This window comes from Caretta caretta, chromosome 24 (assembly GCF_965140235.1).
Source record: "Caretta caretta isolate rCarCar2 chromosome 24, rCarCar1.hap1, whole genome shotgun sequence".
NCBI lineage: Eukaryota > Metazoa > Chordata > Testudines > Cheloniidae > Caretta > Caretta caretta.
The window spans coordinates 1,032,711-1,053,215 of record NC_134229.1 but is presented as its reverse complement, the minus strand read 5'-3'; the positions used below and the strand labels follow the sequence as shown (position 1 = coordinate 1,053,215).

Sequence of the window (20,505 nt, the reverse complement as noted above, 5' to 3'; positions counted from 1 at the left end):
GGGCCTGGACAGGAAGAGCTAGTCCTGGCTCCCATGCTCACTCCCAAGAGCGGGCAGAAACGAGATCAACGTGATTCATTGGCAAGCAGAGCCTAGCTCGGAGGGAGACTGGGGCTTAGGGCAGGTGAGCACCTGGAGCAAGGACAGGCATGTGCACACATGTGTCGGGGGAGGGCGGCTGCATGGCCATATATATATATATTACACACACACGGTGTGGGGCATGGACACCCCAACGTCCGGCCCAATCTAGAACAGGCCCCCCCAAACCCATCACTCACCAAAGGGATGGGGGTGCCAGGCTGCCAGGGAGGCCACATGACAAGGAGAACTGGAGAGCCTCACACTCAGTCGCCATTGGGTGCATGGCTGCTGGGTGTGATTGGCACATAGCTAGGTCACCCCCAAAAGGCCGCTGCTCTATGGCACAACTGCACCTGGGAGCCAGCAGCCCTGGGGTGCCCCGCCCAGACTCCAAATCCCAGCATGCAGTGCTCCCTCTTCAGCCAAGTGGAAGGCAAGGTGGCACACATGGCATGGTGTTCACAAGCAGTCCTACAATAACACATGCCAGCCCTCACAGTGGAGCCTGCAAACAGCCCTACAACACCACACACTCCCTAGAACGGGGGTGCTGTCTGCTGGTACCTAGCTCTTGGCTCCAGGTGCCACGCCCTGGGCCGCAGGGGCCCTATCCTCCAGCTGGGGAGAGGCTAAAACAAGCACCTGGCATTCTGCTCTCAGCTGAGGGCTGGAGCCAGACCAGGGCCCAGCACTGCAGCAGCCCCAGTCTCCTTCCAGCCCCTTCCCTGCAGGAGCACAGAATTCTGGACACGGCCAGTGAGCTCCTGTTCCTAACACAGTGGGGCCAGAAAGCTTCCTGGGGATATTTAGAGACAAATCGGAGCATTGCTGGAGCTTCAAACAGCGGCCATAGAGCAGCCTCGACCCCTTTCACACTGGGGGGGGGGGGGTGGGCAAGGGATGGGGACACACTGCAGCAGACCCTGCAACCAGGTCCACAACCCTTCTCATTGTGGCAGGGAGTAGTCAGGACACCTCTTGCCCAGGGCAGCCTGCAGCCAGAGGCGGCTCAGGAGGCCCCAGTCCTGCGGTGGGTGGGTGGGAGGGTGGTGCTGCTTGCAGGTGTTTGCCCAGGAGGCAGAGGTGCACAGCTTATTCTTGATTTCCCAGTAGCAGGTGTGACCCAGGTTCCTGGTCTCTGCACCACGGAAAGCACAGCTTCCAGGCCACAGTGCATCTGGACAGCTGGAGCCAGACCCAGCAAAGGGTTCCTCCAGAGAGCTCTGCCAAAGCCCCTCTCTCTGGCCAAAACAATCCCTGCTAGCCCAAACCTGGGCCCCATACCCCCAGCTCTGCCAGTGCCCCTCTATCCCCATCCACAGCCCCCTTGCTGTCCCAGCACTGAGTGCTCTACAAAGCCCTGGCTAAGCTACAATCTCTGAAGATCATACACCATGCTAAGCTACAATCTTTGAAGATCATATTATGAGCTCTGTTCTGCCCAGATGTGAGAGGCATGGGGGCAGCTCGCCCTGCAGAGCTCTCTCCAGCTTCCATCTCTCCCCTCACTCCCTGGCCTAGCCCAGCTGAGACTCAGCAGGGAGGGGGGATTCCAGCCAGATGAAGCGCTGCCTTGGGCTAGCAGGCACAGGAAAGACTCCCTGCCGGGGGGCTCAGTGGGGAGGATTTATAGCTGGCTGTGACCAAGTGGGACTGTTGTTAATGTTTCCTCTGAATAGTGTGGGGGTGCCTCAGTTTCCCCTAGGCAGTTCTTAAGTATCTAGGTGGTGGGATAAGGGTGTATGATCATTGCAGAGCCCTAGAGGGCAGATGTGTGCAGGGGTCTGGACACAGAGAATGGCCGACACCCTGTTTCCTGGCCACTGATGGCCTGGGCCCTTCCCCCCGCAAGGTGAGAGCTAAAGGGTTGGAGAACAAAGGACTCAGGTGACCTCCTGGCCTGGGAAAGGGACAATGCCGAGAGGAGGAGGGGCTGGAGGGAGTTTCAGTTTGGGGCTGGCTGGGACATGGAGTGAAGTGCAGACATGGTTGTCTGGCTCACTGCCCCCCAAAATGGACCCAGCTGAGGGGTCCCGTTCTCTGAACCTACAAGCTCTGTTTTAGACCATGTCCCTGTTGTCTAATAAACCTTGTTTTACTGGCTGGCTGGGAGTCACGTCTGACTGCGGAGTTGGGGGGCAGGACCCTCTGGCTTCCCCAAGACCCCGCCTGGGCGGACTGGCTGTGGGAAGCGCACTGAGGGGCAGAGGATGCTGAATGCTCCGAGGTCAGACCCAGGAAGGTGGAAGCTGTGTGAGCTGTGTGTCCTGGAGACAGGCTGCTCCCAGAAAGGAGACTTTCCCAGAGTCCTGACTGGCTTCATGGGAAGCAGTTCCAGAGCATTGCCCAGGGACTCCGTGACACTGGCAGAGTGAGGAAGCATCATGTGCTCCTTCCATGGTCTTTGGGGCCGAGGCTTGTGTGCATGACAGAGCTCGTGCACATAGCCAGGAACCGTTGACCATGTGGAGCCAGCTGGAGGGCATCCTGGACTGACGAGCCTCCAAGCTTGGAGTGCCCCCGCCCTCCTCTGGACTCCACAGCCTCAATACACTATCTAGGGCACCCACTGGTGGCAATGGACACTGCCAGGCAAGCACCCAGCACCCGAGGACAGAGCTGCCCGCACAGATAAGGTACTTTGCTAGGTAGGACTGATACCAATAGTTAGCAGGGGCCCAGCCCTCCCAGACCCCTTGCGGGGGAGACAGGGCCCAGAGAGCCAGCCACGGGGCTGGGGGTGGGCATCACCGCAAAGGAAAGCGCCAGCCTTGCTGGCACGGGAAGGCAGAGAGCAGAGCCAGCCGGATTCCTCATGCCGCAGCCTGCAGAGCCCTGGGATTAAACAGGAGCAAGGTGGATCAGCTCCCACTACCCCCCTCTGCCTCCTGGGCAAACACCTGCGAGCAGCACCTCCCTCCCACCCACAGATTGAAGTCTTGTCCCATTCCCTTCCCCCCACCCCACATTCCACAGATACTTCCCACCCCAACTCCCAATGGCCCCTAGGAAGTGGGTCAGGACATGGCTTGGGGCCCTGCTGTGGGGCAACATGGGGCAGAGCCAGCTCCAGCATCACCTCAAGCCTCGTCCCCACACAGGGGCAAGTGCTGGCAGAGGCACCTCTGGGAGAAATAGATCCTTCCCCCTCCACCTTGCTCCCTGGGGATCCACCACCCACAGGCTCCCTTCCAGCAAGGAGGCAGCACCAGCAACATCCCATTATGCAGGGGGGGCAAACATGGCACACTGCAGCTACTCTCCTGGACAGCAACTGGCCAGACCTTTCCTAGCAGCCACACCTACGCTGGGTAAGCCACATCAGGGCCACACAGGAACAAGGCACCAGAAAGATCCAGCAGCCAGCTGGGGGGTGAGGGAGCAAGTCAGAGCCACAGCCCTGGAGTCACCCAGCTCCTCCACCCAAGAGCCTTGAGCAAACCTAAGTGGAATTAATTTGAGCACAGGGGATCCTACCCCATGCCCTTGGTGCCACGGACCTCGCTGCAGCAGGGGGTGACCTGAACACTCACCCCACCGCCTGTATATTCCTCTCTGAAACACACAGAACTAGCCCTGTCGTTCCCCCCGCCCCTCAATCCCTGCATAGCCCAGCCAACAGCCCAACCCAGCCATGCTCCACCCCGCAGATCAGTGCCAGTCTCCCATTTGGGTGCCCTATGCACCCACCAATACGGTCAGGCATTTCTCCTTTCCTCCTGATTTTTGGTTTCAAGGGAAATGAAGGAAGGCAGGAGCTGAGTGCTGAAGCAGCCTTTCCTCTTCTGCCCCCCCATTGCCCAGCTCCTCAGATTGCTGCAGGAAGCAGAGAGCAGCCCCTTCCCACACAACTCCCTATCTTGCTGCTCCCTCTGTGCCCATGTGACCTGAGCTCTGCCTGACACCAGCCCAGCTGCCTGGCTGCAAACCCCTGTTAGCAAGAGTCAAAGGAATGCGAAGGAATGGGACAAGCTGCACAGATCCCCCTCTCCACACAGCCCAGCGCCTGACCATTCCACCGGCCCCTGCCTGCACTGCACACACCCCGCTAGCGTGGATGCCTATTCATCTCCCCTCTCCAGATAGGTATAAATAACATGACAGATGTCTATACAAAGAGTTATTCATATCCCTGCCAGCGCACAGCTAGAGAGAGAGAAAGGGAGCCGGGGGGGGCACACCAGTATACTAGCTGGGGGTGCCTGTGCCACAGACTCCGGGCACAGAGAGTTCTGAGGGAGAGGGGGCGCGCAGTGTGCCATTCACTGCCACATGGGGTGCTAGGGAGCAAGCTGGGACACTGGGTCTCGCACACATGTTGCGCGGACAAGCTCATGCAGAGCAGCTTCTAACTACACAGGGATCAACTTTGAGCCGTGGGGCTTGTCTCCAGCAGTTGGTACTCGAGGGCCCTGTTCAGGGCTGGGGTCGGCAGGACCCGCTTGCACATGCTCTGACTGTGGCCCAAGCATCCAGCCCCAGGCAGTGTTTTCAAGCGAGGTTGGGGTCGCAGAGCCAGCAAAATAAAATACTTAAAGCCAGATTGTGAGGGGCACTAAGCCTGGGCTGCTCCCAGATTAGGGCACAGCCCCCAATATTTCAGACCTCTAAGTGCTGGGCCCAGGCGCAGAGCAGCGGCAAGGGTCAAGGGCAGTGCCCCAGGGAGGCCAAGCAGCCATTTTAATGGTGCCACCCCTGCCACGGGGGTTGAAATGCTGCTGACCCTCTTGTAGGAGCCTGCAAATCCAAGAGCATGGAGATCCCCACCCCCAGGCTCAGCCCCACCCCAGAGACCAGGCTGGGGGCTGCCAGGCAGCGAGCAGACAGCTGTGCCCTCAGGGCTGGTGGCTGTTTGCAAACAAGGCCAGACAGACGGAGGAGCCAGGTGTGACCCCTGCATGCCAGCACTGCCTACAGGCAGCCACCCTCCTCTGGGCCTGAGCATGGGGAGTCGGGAGAGCCCAAGGGAACAGGAGGGAAAGGCACCAGACATCCCTTAGTTAGGAGGTAGCCAGCTCCAGCCCGCTCCAGCCTCGGGTAGAGCCCAGAATCCCATGGGGGAGTCACGGAGCTTGACTCATGCAATGAGCCCTGGGGAACCCAGTCCCACCAGCACCACCACGTGCTGGCTCAGTGTATCCACTGGAGCAAAAAGGGGGTGGGTCTTTCCTTCTGGGAACGGTGCTACTGCGAGAGGGGTCCTGCTCCTGGGAGGGCCGAAGGCACAAGGGGCTACCCCCTGTGCCAAGGCAAAGGCACATCCCCAGCTCCAGGGGAGCCCATGACAGGACAGCTGGGGATGGGGGGGTGGGGCAACTTCGCCCTCACTTTCTATCAGGAAGGAAGCATTTCACAGGGCTCAGCCAGCCCCAGGGTCCAGCTGCTTGGGCTCAAGGCTCAATCACATGGGGAAATTTCCTCTAAGCAGATAGCAGAACATAGCTGGGCCAGGCCCCCTCTCCCGAAGGGGACAGAGCCAGCCAAGGGGAATCCCCAGCCACACCCAAACAAGGAGCCTCCTGGGCAGGGTCTCTGTACAGCCCCCCACACAAGGGGCCCTAAGGCTGAACCGGGGCTATGACAATACACACAAGAGCAGGCGTTGAGGAAAAAGCAGCTCTGGGGCGGCCAGTCCACCAGAGCGAACAATCCCACAGGAGCTAGGCCATTGGGGCTGCCAGGAGGGATGGGGTCGAGCTGTGGAGGGCAGGAAAGCGGGGATCAGAGAGCGCTCTCTGAGCACAGAGGGGGAACTGAGAACTAAGGCAGTGGCTGGTAGGGGGCAGGAGCCAGGGGCAGCGCCTGCCCTCCAGAGCCACTGGACTCCCATTGCCAGAGGCATCCCCGGCCCCTGCTCCGCGGCTGGGTTTCACAGAATAATGTGCCAGCCTTACAACAGCTGCGCCCTGTCTGAAATTAGCTCTACTGAAAATCAACAGCTGAGCAGCACCAAGCAGCCCGCCCACCCCACGGGGATAGCCAAGGGGGGGAGGGGAGGAGGAGAGAGAGAGAGAACCGACACCAGGCAAATCCCCCCTCACACCCACCCCCACTGTGAACTCAGAGGAAGCAGCTTCTCCCTCCACCCTGTCCCCATCCCGCAGCTCTGGGCTGTAACAAGTGCAAAGCGCATCCAGCCACCGTGGATCCCCGGGGCCCCTGCTCTGCTCGGCGTGTGGGGAAGGTGCCTCTGACCCTAGCGCCCCCAGCCCCTCCGCTCCGCCAGCCAGGGGGCTCGCCTGCGGCCATGCCCGCTGCTGCTGTGGGCGTGGAGGGGGGACACCCCGGGTGGGGAGAGCCAAGCTGCAGAGCCAGCGCAGGGAGAGGGAGTCGGGGGAGGGAGCCCCGCCCCAGGCTGCTATAGGGTGGGGGGGGAACGTGTCCCTGGAGGGTTTTATCACAGAACGTAAAACCTTTCGCTGGAGATTGCTCCGTAACGCCTGGGGGCTCTGGGGCACCCCGGGGAGGGCTGAGACCCACCCTCCACCCCCAACTACAGCCTCAGAGCCCCTGGGCCGAGCCCCCTACCCCAGCCCCCCACCCCCAACTATCACCCCGCCCCCCCAGAGTCACACCTGCCCCCCTCTGCCACGCCCCCCCCAGAGTCAGACCTGCCCACCTCTGCCACGCCCCCCCCAGAGTCAGACCTGCCCCCCTCCACCCCATTTAGAGTCACCCCGGGGGGGCCCCAGAGTCACACCTGCCCCCCTCCGCCCCGCCCCATTTAGAGTCGCCCCGGGGGGGCCCCAGAGTCACACCTGCCCCCCTCCGCCCCGCCCCCCCAGAGTCACACCTGCCCCCCTCCGCCCCGCCCCATTTAGAGTCGCCCTGGGGGGGCCCCAGAGTCACACCTGCCCCCCTCCGCCCCGCCCCCCCCAGAGTCACACCTGCCCCCCTCCGCCCCGCCCCCCAGAGTCACACCTGCCCCCCTCCGCCCCGCCCCCCCGAGTCACACCTGCCCCCCTCCGCCCCGCCCCCCCCGAGTCACACCTGCCCCCCTCCGCCCCGCCCCCCCCGAGTCACACCTGCCCCCCTCCGCCCCGCCCCCCCCGAGTCACACCTGCCCCCCTCCGCCCCGCCCCCCCCGAGTCACACCTGCCCCCCTCCGCCCCGCCCCCCCCGAGTCACACCTGCCCCCCTCCGCCCCGCCCCATTTACAGTCATCCCGGGGGGGCCCCCCGGAGTCACACCTGCCCCCCCCGCCACACCCCCCGGAGGGCCCCCGCCCCCCCTCAGAGTCACCCCCGCCGCCGGAGTCGCCCCGGGGCGGGGGGGGCCCACCTTGGAGTAGAGCCCCCAGGAGAGCTCGGTCTCGATCACCATGACGACGATGCCGAACATGCCGAAGATGAGCGCGTAGTCGCTGAGGCGTTTGCGCTTCTCGAAGAGCGCGCGCCGGTGCCCGAGCCGGTAGCCGATGTTCTGGTGCTTCCGCTTGGGCGCGCGGGCGAAGGCGCCGGGCGCGGGCGGGCGCCGGGCGGGCGGCGGCGGCGCGGGCGGGCCCCCCCCCCTCGCGGGACACCACGATCTCGGGCGGCGGCGGCGGCGGCGGCGGGGCGGGCGGCGGCGGGCCCGGGCCGAAGGGCTGCAGCGGCTGCCCCTCGGGCTCGGCCTCCAGCAGGTTGCGGCGGGAGGCGCTGAGGCGGCTGAGCGGCTTCATGCCGCCGCCGCTGTACTTGCAGGAGCTGACGGCGATCTCGGTGAAGGGGTTGCTGTCCCGCCGCGGCGCCAGCGGGCTGGGCTGCCGGTGCCGGGGGCCCGGCGCGGGGCCGCCCGGCGGCTCGCTCAGGGCCCGCTGGCTGCCCGGGCGGGCGGCGGGCGGCGCGCCGGGCGAGGCGTGCAGCAGCCGGGGCCCGGCCCGCGGCGGCTCCTCGGGGGCCCCCGGCGGCGGCGGCGGCGGCGGCGCCTCCATGCTGAGGGGGGCGGGGGCCGCCTCAGCGCGCGCCCCGCGGCGGCCCGTGCCCGGCGGCCTCCCTCCCGCGCGCGGGCATGTGCGGGGCGGCGGCGGGGGCGCGGGGCGGCTGGGCGGCTTCGCCGGGGCTGCGCGGCGGGCGCCTTGTGCTCGCCGGCCCCGCCCCCCCCGCGCCCGGCCCCGCCCCCTCGCGCCCGCCGCCGCAGCCTATTGGCCGCCCCGCCCTGCCTGGCCGCGGGGCGGGGCCGCGCCTGCGCGGAGCCGGCGGGCGGGGCGGGACTTGTAGTTGGCCGCCTGCCCGGGAGGGGCGGGGCGCGCCGGGCACCTGTGGGGCGGGGCCCAGCCGCGGCGGGGCGGGGCCTAGGGGCGGCGGCGTCTGCTGGGAGCGCCCCGAAGAAGGGGATGGGAGGGGCGAGGCGAGGGGGTGCATGGTGGGGGCAGGGGGCCTAGGTGGGTTGGGTGCGCGATGGAACCAGGGGGTGCATGGTGGGGGCAGGGGGGGCCTAGGTGGGTTGGGTGCGCGATGGAACCAGGGGGTGCATGGTGGGGGCAGGGGGGGCCTAGGTGGGTTGGGTGCGCGATGGAACCAGGGGGTGCATGGTGGGGGCAGGGGGGGCCTAGGTGGGTTGGGTGCGCGATGGAACCAGGGGGTGCATGGTGGGGGCAGGGGGCCTAGGTGGGTTGGGTGCACGATGGAACCAGGGGGTGCATGGTGGGGGCAGGGGGCCCTAGGTGGGTTGGGTGCGTGATGGAACCAGGGGGTGCATGGTGGGGGCAGGGGGGGCCTAGGTGGGTTGGGTGCGCGATGGAACCAGAGGGTGCATGGTGGGGGCAGGGGGCCCTAGGTGGGTTGGGTGCGCGATGGAACCAGGGGGTGCATGGTGGGGGCAGGGGGGGCCTAGGTGGGTTGGGTGCACGATGGAACCAGGGGGTGCATGGTGGGGGCTGGGGGCCTAGGTGGGTTGGGTGCGCGATGGAACCAGGGGGTGCATGGTGGGGGCAGGGGGCCTAGGTGGGTTGGGTGCACGATGGAACCAGGGGGTGCATGGTGGGGGCTGGGGGCCTAGGTGGGTTGGGTGCACGATGGAACCAGGGGGTGCATGGTGGGGGCTGGGGGCCTAGGTGGGTTGGGTGCGTGATGGAACCAGAGGGTGCATGGTGGGGGCTGGGGGCCTAGGTGGGTTGGGTGCGCGATGGAACCAGGGGGTGCATGGTGGGGGCAGGGGGGGCCTAGGTGGGTTGGGTGCGCGATGGAACCAGGGGGTGCATGGTGGGGGAAGGGGGGGCCTAGGTGGGTTGGGTGCGCGATGGAACCAGGGGGTGCATGGTGGGGGCTGGGGGCCTAGGTGGGTTGGGTGCACGATGGAACCAGGGGGTGCATGGTGGGGGCTGGGGGCCTAGGTGGGTTGGGTGCACGATGGAACCAGGGGGTGCATGGTGGGGGAAGGGGGGGCCTAGGTGGGTTGGGTGCACGATGGAACCAGGGGGTGCATGGTGGGGGCTGGGGGCCTAGGTGGGTTGGGTGCACGATGGAACCAGAGGGTGCATGGTGGGGGCAGGGGGCCTAGGTGGGTTGGGTGCACGATGGAACCAGGGGGTGCATGGTGGGGGCAGGGGGCCTAGGTGGGTTGGGTGCACGATGGAACCAGGGGGTGCATGGTGGGGGCAGGGGGCCTAGGTCGGTTGGGTGCGCGATGGAACCAGGGGGTGCATGGTGGGGGCTGGGGGCCTAGGTGGGTTGGGTGCACGATGGAACCAGGGGGTGCATGGTGGGGGCTGGGGGCCTAGGTGGGTTGGGTGCGTGATGGAACCAGAGGGTGCATGGTGGGGGCTGGGGGCCTAGGTGGGTTGGGTGCGCGATGGAACCAGGGGGTGCATGGTGGGGGCTGGGGGCCTAGGTGGGTTGGGTGCGCGATGGAACCAGGGGGTGCATGGTGGGGGCAGGGGGGGCCTAGGTGGGTTGGGTGCGCGATGGAACCAGGGGGTGCATGGTGGGGGCAGGGGGGGCCTAGGTGGGTTGGGTGCGCGATGGAACCAGGGGGTGCATGGTGGGGGCAGGGGGGGCCTAGGTGGGTTGGGTGCGCGATGGAACCAGGGGGTGCATGGTGGGGGCAGGGGGCCTAGGTGGGTTGGGTGCACGATGGAACCAGGGGGTGCATGGTGGGGGCAGGGGGCCCTAGGTGGGTTGGGTGCGTGATGGAACCAGGGGGTGCATGGTGGGGGCAGGGGGGGCCTAGGTGGGTTGGGTGCGCGATGGAACCAGAGGGTGCATGGTGGGGGCAGGGGGCCCTAGGTGGGTTGGGTGCGCGATGGAACCAGGGGGTGCATGGTGGGGGCAGGGGGGGCCTAGGTGGGTTGGGTGCACGATGGAACCAGGGGGTGCATGGTGGGGGCTGGGGGCCTAGGTGGGTTGGGTGCGCGATGGAACCAGGGGGTGCATGGTGGGGGCAGGGGGCCTAGGTGGGTTGGGTGCACGATGGAACCAGGGGGTGCATGGTGGGGGCTGGGGGCCTAGGTGGGTTGGGTGCACGATGGAACCAGGGGGTGCATGGTGGGGGCTGGGGGCCTAGGTGGGTTGGGTGCGTGATGGAACCAGAGGGTGCATGGTGGGGGCTGGGGGCCTAGGTGGGTTGGGTGCGCGATGGAACCAGGGGGTGCATGGTGGGGGCAGGGGGGGCCTAGGTGGGTTGGGTGCGCGATGGAACCAGGGGGTGCATGGTGGGGGAAGGGGGGGCCTAGGTGGGTTGGGTGCGCGATGGAACCAGGGGGTGCATGGTGGGGGCTGGGGGCCTAGGTGGGTTGGGTGCACGATGGAACCAGGGGGTGCATGGTGGGGGCTGGGGGCCTAGGTGGGTTGGGTGCACGATGGAACCAGGGGGTGCATGGTGGGGGAAGGGGGGGCCTAGGTGGGTTGGGTGCACGATGGAACCAGGGGGTGCATGGTGGGGGCTGGGGGCCTAGGTGGGTTGGGTGCACGATGGAACCAGAGGGTGCATGGTGGGGGCAGGGGGCCTAGGTGGGTTGGGTGCACGATGGAACCAGGGGGTGCATGGTGGGGGCAGGGGGCCTAGGTGGGTTGGGTGCACGATGGAACCAGGGGGTGCATGGTGGGGGCAGGGGGCCTAGGTCGGTTGGGTGCGCGATGGAACCAGGGGGTGCATGGTGGGGGCTGGGGGCCTAGGTGGGTTGGGTGCACGATGGAACCAGGGGGTGCATGGTGGGGGCTGGGGGCCTAGGTGGGTTGGGTGCGTGATGGAACCAGAGGGTGCATGGTGGGGGCTGGGGGCCTAGGTGGGTTGGGTGCGCGATGGAACCAGGGGGTGCATGGTGGGGGCTGGGGGCCTAGGTGGGTTGGGTGCGCGATGGAACCAGGGGGTGCATGGTGGGGGCAGGGGGGGCCTAGGTGGGTTGGGTGCGCGATGGAACCAGGGGGTGCATGGTGGGGGAAGGGGGGGCCTAGGTGGGTTGGGTGCGCGATGGAACCAGGGGGTGCATGGTGGGGGCTGGGGGCCTAGGTGGGTTGGGTGCGCGATGGAACCAGGGGGTGCATGGTGGGGGCTGGGGGCCTAGGTGGGTTGGGTGCACGATGGAACCAGAGGGTGCATGGTGGGGGCAGGGGGCCTAGGTGGGTTGGGTGCACGATGGAACCAGGGGGTGCATGGTGGGGGCAGGGGGCCTAGGTGTGTTGGGTGCACGATGGAACCAGGGGGTGCATGGTGGGGGCAGGGGGCCTAGGTGGGTTGGGTGCACGATGGAACCAGGGGGTGCATGGTGGGGGCTGGGGGCCTAGGTGGGTTGGGTGCACGATGGAACCAGGGGGTGCATGGTGGGGGCTGGGGGCCTAGGTGGGTTGGGTGCGTGATGGAACCAGAGGGTGCATGGTGGGGGCTGGGGGCCTAGGTGGGTTGGGTGCGCGATGGAACCAGGGGGTGCATGGTGGGGGCAGGGGGGGCCTAGGTGGGTTGGGTGCGCGATGGAACCAGAGGGTGCATGGTGGGGGCAGGGGGCCTAGGTGGGTTGGGTGCGCGATGGAACCAGGGGGTGCATGGTGGGGGCAGGGGGCCCTAGGTGGGTTGGGTGCGCGATGGAACCAGGGGGTGCATGGTGGGGGCAGGGGGGGCCTAGGTGGGTTGGGTGCGCGATGGAACCAGGGGGTGCATGGTGGGGGCAGGGGGCCTAGGTGGGTTGGGTGCACGATGGAACCAGGGGGTGCATGGTGGGGGCTGGGGGCCTAGGTGGGTTGGGTGCGCGATGGAACCAGAGGGTGCATGGTGGGGGCAGGGGGCCTAGGTGGGTTGGGTGCGCGATGGAACCAGGGGGTGCATGGTGGGGGCTGGGGGCCTAGGTGGGTTGGGTGCGCGATGGAACCAGAGGGTGCATGGTGGGGGCAGGGGGCCTAGGTGGGTTGGGTGCGCGATGGAACCAGGGGGTGCATGGTGGGGGCAGGGGGCCCTAGGTGGGTTGGGTGCGCGATGGAACCAGGGGGTGCATGGTGGGGGCTGGGGGCCTAGGTGGGTTGGGTGCGCGATGGAACCAGAGGGTGCATGGTGGGGGCAGGGGGCCTAGGTGGGTTGGGTGCGCGATGGAACCAGGGGGTGCATGGTGGGGGCTGGGGGCCTAGGTGGGTTGGGTGCGTGATGGAACCAGAGGGTGCATGGTGGGGGCAGGGGGCCTAGGTGGGTTGGGTGCGCGATGGAACCAGGGGGTGCATGGTGGGGGCAGGGGGGGCCTAGGTGGGTTGGGTGCACGATGGAACCAGGGGGTGCATGGTGGGGGCAGGGGGCCTAGGTGGGTTGGGTGCACGATGGAACCAGGGGGTGCATGGTGGGGGCAGGGGGCCCTAGGTGGGTTGGGTGCGCGATGGAACCAGAGGGTGCATGGTGGGGGCAGGGGGCCCTAGGTGGGTTGGGTGCACGATGGAACCAGGGGGTGCATGGTGGGGGCAGGGGGCCCTAGGTGGGTTGGGTGCGCGATGGAACCAGAGGGTGCATGGTGGGGGCAGGGGGCCCTAGGTGGGTTGGGTGCGCGATGGAACCAGAGGGTGCATGGTGGGGGCAGGGGGCCCTAGGTGGGTTGGGTGCGTGATGGAACCAGGGGGTGCATGGTGGGGGCAGGGGGGGCCTAGGTGGGTTGGGTGCACGATGGAACCAGGGGGTGCATGGTGGGGGCTGGGGGCCCTAGGTGGGTTGGGTGCGCGATGGAACCAGAGGGTGCATGGTGGGGGCAGGGGGCCCTAGGTGGGTTGGGTGCGCGATGGAACCAGGGGGTGCATGGTGGGGGCAGGGGGGGCCTAGGTGGGTTGGGTGCACGATGGAACCAGGGGGTGCATGGTGGGGGCTGGGGGCCTAGGTGGGTTGGGTGCGCGATGGAACCAGGGGGTGCATGGTGGGGGCAGGGGGCCTAGGTGGGTTGGGTGCGCGATGGAACCAGGGGGTGCATGGTGGGGGCTGGGGGCCTAGGTGGGTTGGGTGCACGATGGAACCAGGGGGTGCATGGTGGGGGCTGGGGGCCTAGGTGGGTTGGGTGCGTGATGGAACCAGAGGGTGCATGGTGGGGGCTGGGGGCCTAGGTGGGTTGGGTGCGCGATGGAACCAGGGGGTGCATGGTGGGGGCAGGGGGGGCCTAGGTGGGTTGGGTGCGCGATGGAACCAGGGGGTGCATGGTGGGGGAAGGGGGGGCCTAGGTGGGTTGGGTGCGCGATGGAACCAGGGGGTGCATGGTGGGGGCTGGGGGCCTAGGTGGGTTGGGTGCACGATGGAACCAGGGGGTGCATGGTGGGGGCTGGGGGCCTAGGTGGGTTGGGTGCACGATGAAACCAGGGGGTGCATGGTGGGGGAAGGGGGGGCCTAGGTGGGTTGGGTGCACGATGGAACCAGGGGGTGCATGGTGGGGGCTGGGGGCCTAGGTGGGTTGGGTGCACGATGGAACCAGAGGGTGCATGGTGGGGGCAGGGGGCCTAGGTGGGTTGGGTGCACGATGGAACCAGGGGGTGCATGGTGGGGGCAGGGGGCCTAGGTGGGTTGGGTGCACGATGGAACCAGGGGGTGCATGGTGGGGGCAGGGGGCCTAGGTGGGTTGGGTGCGCGATGGAACCAGGGGGTGCATGGTGGGGGCTGGGGGCCTAGGTGGGTTGGGTGCACGATGGAACCAGGGGGTGCATGGTGGGGGCTGGGGGCCTAGGTGGGTTGGGTGCGTGATGGAACCAGAGGGTGCATGGTGGGGGCTGGGGGCCTAGGTGGGTTGGGTGCGCGATGGAACCAGGGGGTGCATGGTGGGGGCTGGGGGCCTAGGTGGGTTGGGTGCGCGATGGAACCAGGGGGTGCATGGTGGGGGCAGGGGGGGCCTAGGTGGGTTGGGTGCGCGATGGAACCAGGGGGTGCATGGTGGGGGAAGGGGGGGCCTAGGTGGGTTGGGTGCGCGATGGAACCAGGGGGTGCATGGTGGGGGCTGGGGGCCTAGGTGGGTTGGGTGCGCGATGGAACCAGGGGGTGCATGGTGGGGGCTGGGGGCCTAGGTGGGTTGGGTGCACGATGGAACCAGAGGGTGCATGGTGGGGGCAGGGGGCCTAGGTGGGTTGGGTGCACGATGGAACCAGGGGGTGCATGGTGGGGGCAGGGGGCCTAGGTGTGTTGGGTGCACGATGGAACCAGGGGGTGCATGGTGGGGGCAGGGGGCCTAGGTGGGTTGGGTGCGCGATGGAACCAGGGGGTGCATGGTGGGGGCAGGGGGCCTAGGTGGGTTGGGTGCACGATGGAACCAGGGGGTGCATGGTGGGGGCAGGGGGCCTAGGTGGGTTGGGTGCACGATGGAACCAGGGGGTGCATGGTGGGGGCAGGGGGCCCTAGGTGGGTTGGGTGCGCGATGGAACCAGAGGGTGCATGGTGGGGGCAGGGGGCCCTAGGTGGGTTGGGTGCGTGATGGAACCAGGGGGTGCATGGTGGGGGCAGGGGGGGCCTAGGTGGGTTGGGTGCACGATGGAACCAGGGGGTGCATGGTGGGGGCTGGGGGCCCTAGGTGGGTTGGGTGCGCGATGGAACCAGAGGGTGCATGGTGGGGGCAGGGGGCCCTAGGTGGGTTGGGTGCGCGATGGAACCAGGGGGTGCATGGTGGGGGCAGGGGGGGCCTAGGTGGGTTGGGTGCACGATGGAACCAGGGGGTGCATGGTGGGGGCTGGGGGCCTAGGTGGGTTGGGTGCGCGATGGAACCAGGGGGTGCATGGTGGGGGCAGGGGGCCTAGGTGGGTTGGGTGCACGATGGAACCAGGGGGTGCATGGTGGGGGCTGGGGGCCTAGGTGGGTTGGGTGCACGATGGAACCAGGGGGTGCATGGTGGGGGCTGGGGGCCTAGGTGGGTTGGGTGCGTGATGGAACCAGAGGGTGCATGGTGGGGGCTGGGGGCCTAGGTGGGTTGGGTGCGCGATGGAACCAGGGGGTGCATGGTGGGGGCAGGGGGGGCCTAGGTGGGTTGGGTGCGCAATGGAACCAGGGGGTGCATGGTGGGGGAAGGGGGGGCCTAGGTGGGTTGGGTGCGCGATGGAACCAGGGGGTGCATGGTGGGGGCTGGGGGCCTAGGTGGGTTGGGTGCACGATGGAACCAGGGGGTGCATGGTGGGGGCTGGGGGCCTAGGTGGGTTGGGTGCACGATGGAACCAGGGGGTGCATGGTGGGGGAAGGGGGGGCCTAGGTGGGTTGGGTGCACGATGGAACCAGGGGGTGCATGGTGGGGGCTGGGGGCCTAGGTGGGTTGGGTGCACGATGGAACCAGAGGGTGCATGGTGGGGGCAGGGGGCCTAGGTGGGTTGGGTGCACGATGGAACCAGGGGGTGCATGGTGGGGGCAGGGGGCCTAGGTGGGTTGGGTGCACGATGGAACCAGGGGGTGCATGGTGGGGGCAGGGGGCCTAGGTGGGTTGGGTGCGCGATGGAACCAGGGGGTGCATGGTGGGGGCTGGGGGCCTAGGTGGGTTGGGTGCACGATGGAACCAGGGGGTGCATGGTGGGGGCTGGGGGCCTAGGTGGGTTGGGTGCGTGATGGAACCAGAGGGTGCATGGTGGGGGCTGGGGGCCTAGGTGGGTTGGGTGCGCGATGGAACCAGGGGGTGCATGGTGGGGGCTGGGGGCCTAGGTGGGTTGGGTGCGCGATGGAACCAGGGGGTGCATGGTGGGGGCAGGGGGGGCCTAGGTGGGTTGGGTGCGCGATGGAACCAGGGGGTGCATGGTGGGGGAAGGGGGGGCCTAGGTGGGTTGGGTGCGCGATGGAACCAGGGGGTGCATGGTGGGGGCTGGGGGCCTAGGTGGGTTGGGTGCGCGATGGAACCAGGGGGTGCATGGTGGGGGCTGGGGGCCTAGGTGGGTTGGGTGCACGATGGAACCAGAGGGTGCATGGTGGGGGCAGGGGGCCTAGGTGGGTTGGGTGCACGATGGAACCAGGGGGTGCATGGTGGGGGCAGGGGGCCTAGGTGTGTTGGGTGCACGATGGAACCAGGGGGTGCATGGTGGGGGCAGGGGGCCTAGGTGGGTTGGGTGCACGATGGAACCAGGGGGTGCATGGTGGGGGCTGGGGGCCTAGGTGGGTTGGGTGCACGATGGAACCAGGGGGTGCATGGTGGGGGCTGGGGGCCTAGGTGGGTTGGGTGCGTGATGGAACCAGAGGGTGCATGGTGGGGGCTGGGGGCCTAGGTGGGTTGGGTGCGCGATGGAACCAGGGGGTGCATGGTGGGGGCAGGGGGGGCCTAGGTGGGTTGGGTGCGCGATGGAACCAGAGGGTGCATGGTGGGGGCAGGGGGCCTAGGTGGGTTGGGTGCGCGATGGAACCAGGGGGTGCATGGTGGGGGCAGGGGGCCCTAGGTGGGTTGGGTGCGCGATGGAACCAGGGGGTGCATGGTGGGGGCAGGGGGGGCCTAGGTGGGTTGGGTGCGCGATGGAACCAGGGGGTGCATGGTGGGGGCAGGGGGCCTAGGTGGGTTGGGTGCACGATGGAACCAGGGGGTGCATGGTGGGGGCTGGGGGCCTAGGTGGGTTGGGTGCGCGATGGAACCAGAGGGTGCATGGTGGGGGCAGGGGGCCTAGGTGGGTTGGGTGCGCGATGGAACCAGGGGGTGCATGGTGGGGGCTGGGGGCCTAGGTGGGTTGGGTGCGCGATGGAACCAGAGGGTGCATGGTGGGGGCAGGGGGCCTAGGTGGGTTGGGTGCGCGATGGAACCAGGGGGTGCATGGTGGGGGCAGGGGGCCCTAGGTGGGTTGGGTGCGCGATGGAAGCAGGGGGTGCATGGTGGGGGCAGGGGGCCTAGGTGGGTTGGGTGCGCGATGGAACCAGGGGGTGCATGGTGGGGGCTGGGGGCCTAGGTGGGTTGGGTGCGCGATGGAACCAGAGGGTGCATGGTGGGGGCAGGGGGCCTAGGTGGGTTGGGTGCGCGATGGAACCAGGGGGTGCATGGTGGGGGCTGGGGGCCTAGGTGGGTTGGGTGCGTGATGGAACCAGAGGGTGCATGGTGGGGGCAGGGGGCCTAGGTGGGTTGGGTGCGCGATGGAACCAGGGGGTGCATGGTGGGGGCAGGGGGGGCCTAGGTGGGTTGGGTGCACGATGGAACCAGGGGGTGCATGGTGGGGGCAGGGGGCCCTAGGTGGGTTGGGTGCGCGATGGAACCAGAGGGTGCATGGTGGGGGCAGGGGGCCCTAGGTGGGTTGGGTGCGCGATGGAACCAGGGGGTGCATGGTGGGGGCAGGGGGGGCCTAGGTGGGTTGGGTGCACGATGGAACCAGGGGGTGCATGGTGGGGGCTGGGGGCCCTAGGTGGGTTGGGTGCGCGATGGAACCAGAGGGTGCATGGTGGGGGCAGGGGGCCCTAGGTGGGTTGGGTGCGCGATGGAACCAGGGGGTGCATGGTGGGGGCAGGGGGGGCCTAGGTGGGTTGGGTGCACGATGGAACCAGGGGGTGCATGGTGGGGGCTGGGGGCCTAGGTGGGTTGGGTGCGCGATGGAACCAGGGGGTGCATGGTGGGGGCAGGGGGCCTAGGTGGGTTGGGTGCACGATGGAACCAGGGGGTGCATGGTGGGGGCTGGGGGCCTAGGTGGGTTGGGTGCACGATGGAACCAGGGGGTGCATGGTGGGGGCTGGGGGCCTAGGTGGGTTGGGTGCGTGATGGAACCAGAGGGTGCATGGTGGGGGCTGGGGGCCTAGGTGGGTTGGGTGCGCGATGGAACCAGGGGGTGCATGGTGGGGGCAGGGGGGGCCTAGGTGGGTTGGGTGCGCGATGGAACCAGGGGGTGCATGGTGGGGGAAGGGGGGGCCTAGGTGGGTTGGGTGCGCGATGGAACCAGGGGGTGCATGGTGGGGGCTGGGGGCCTAGGTGGGTTGGGTGCACGATGGAACCAGGGGGTGCATGGTGGGGGCTGGGGGCCTAGGTGGGTTGGGTGCACGATGGAACCAGGGGGTGCATGGTGGGGGAAGGGGGGGCCTAGGTGGGTTGGGTGCACGATGGAACCAGGGGGTGCATGGTGGGGGCTGGGGGCCTAGGTGGGTTGGGTGCACGATGGAACCAGAGGGTGCATGGTGGGGGCAGGGGGCCTAGGTGGGTTGGGTGCACGATGGAACCAGGGGGTGCATGGTGGGGGCAGGGGGCCTAGGTGGGTTGGGTGCACGATGGAACCAGGGGGTGCATGGTGGGGGCAGGGGGCCTAGGTGGGTTGGGTGCGCGATGGAACCAGGGGGTGCATGGTGGGGGCTGGGGGCCTAGGTGGGTTGGGTGCACGATGGAACCAGGGGGTGCATGGTGGGGGCTGGGGGCCTAGGTGGGTTGGGTGCGTGATGGAACCAGAGGGTGCATGGTGGGGGCTGGGGGCCTAGGTGGGTTGGGTGCGCGATGGAACCAGGGGGTGCATGGTGGGGGCAGGGGGGGCCTAGGTGGGTTGGGTGCGCGATGGAACCAGGGGGTGCATGGTGGGGGAAGGGGGGGCCTAGGTGGGTTGGGTGCGCGATGGAACCAGGGGGTGCATGGTGGGGGCTGGGGGCCTAGGTGGGTTGGGTGCACGATGGAACCAGGGGGTGCATGGTGGGGGCAGGGGCCCTAGGTGGGTTGGGTGCACGATGGAACCAGGGGGTGCATGGTGGGGGCAGGGGGCCTAGGTGGGTTGGGTGCACGATGGAACCAGGGGGTGCATGGTGGGGGCTGGGGGCCTAGGTGGGTTGGGTGCACGATGGAACCAGAGGGTGCATGGTGGGGGCAGGGGGCCTAGGTGGGTTGGGTGCACGATGGAACCAGGGGGTGCATGGTGGGGGCAGGGGGCCTAGGTGTGTTGGGTGCACGATGGAACCAGGGGGTGCATGGTGGGGGCAGGGGGCCTAGGTGGGTTGGGTGCACGATGGAACCAGGGGGTGCATGGTGGGGGCTGGGGGCCTAGGTGGGTTGGGTGCACGATGGAACCAGGGGGTGCATGGTGGGGGCTGGGGGCCTAGGTGGGTTGGGTGCGTGATGGAACCAGAGGGTGCATGGTGGGGGCTGGGGGCCTAGGTGGGTTGGGTGCGCGATGGAACCAGGGGGTGCATGGTGGGGGCAGGGGGGGCCTAGGTGGGTTGGGTGCGCGATGGAACCAGAGGGTGCATGGTGGGGGCAGGGGGCCTAGGTGGGTTGGGTGCGCGATGGAACCAGGGGGTGCATGGTGGGGGCAGGGGGCCCTAGGTGGGTTGGGTGCGCGATGGAACCAGGGGGTGCATGGTGGGGGCAGGGGGGGCCTAGGTGGGTTGGGTGCGCGATGGAACCAGGGGGTGCATGGTGGGGGCAGGGGGCCTAGGTGGGTTGGGTGCACGATGGAACCAGGGGGTGCATGGTGGGGGCTGGGGGCCTAGGTGGGTTGGGTGCGCGATGGAACCAGAGGGTGCATGGTGGGGGCAGGGGGCCTAGGTGGGTTGGGTGCGCGATGGAACCAGGGGGTGCATGGTGGGGGCTGGGGGCCTAGGTGGGTTGGGTGCGCGATGGAACCAGAGGGTGCATGGTGGGGGCAGGGGGCCTAGGTGGGTTGGGTGCGCGATGGAACCAGGGGGTGCATGGTGGGGGCAGGGGGCCCTAGGTGGGTTGGGTGCGCGATGGAACCAGGGGGTGCATGGTGGGGGCAGGGGGCCTAGGTGGGTTGGGTGCGCGATGGAACCAGGGGGTGCATGGTGGGGGCTGGGGGCCTAGGTGGGTTGGGTGCGCGATGGAACCAGAGGGTGCATGGTGGGGGCAGGGGGCCTAGGTGGGTTGGGTGCGCGATGGAACCAGGGGGTGCATGGTGGGGGCTGGGGGCCTAGGTGGGTTGGGTGCGCGATGGAACCAGAGGGTGCATGGTGGGGGCAGGGGGCCTAGGTGGGTTGGGTGCGCGATGGAACCAGGGGGTGCACGGTGGGGGCAGGGGGCCCTAGGTGGGTTGGGTGCGCGATGGAACCAGGGGGTGCACGGTGGGGGCAGGGGGGGCCTAGGTGGGTTGGGTGCGCGATGGAACCAGGGGGTGCATGGTGGGGGAAGGGGGGGCCTAG

At 67.8% G+C, this 20,505-nt stretch overlaps 1 protein-coding gene across 1 annotated transcript in view; it reads right to left on the bottom strand.

Annotated features, from left to right (window-relative positions):
- Positions 1 to 7,810, bottom strand: part of KCNN3 (potassium calcium-activated channel subfamily N member 3) — an 81,588-nt gene extending 73,778 nt beyond the window's left edge. Inside the window, 2 exon segments of the mRNA XM_075122767.1 lie at positions 7,366 to 7,549; positions 7,551 to 7,810. Coding sequence (XP_074978868.1) covers positions 7,366 to 7,549; positions 7,551 to 7,744 — 378 coding nt within the window. The 5' untranslated portion in view covers positions 7,745 to 7,810.
- Between the last annotated feature and the right edge of the window lie 12,695 nt (positions 7,811 to 20,505).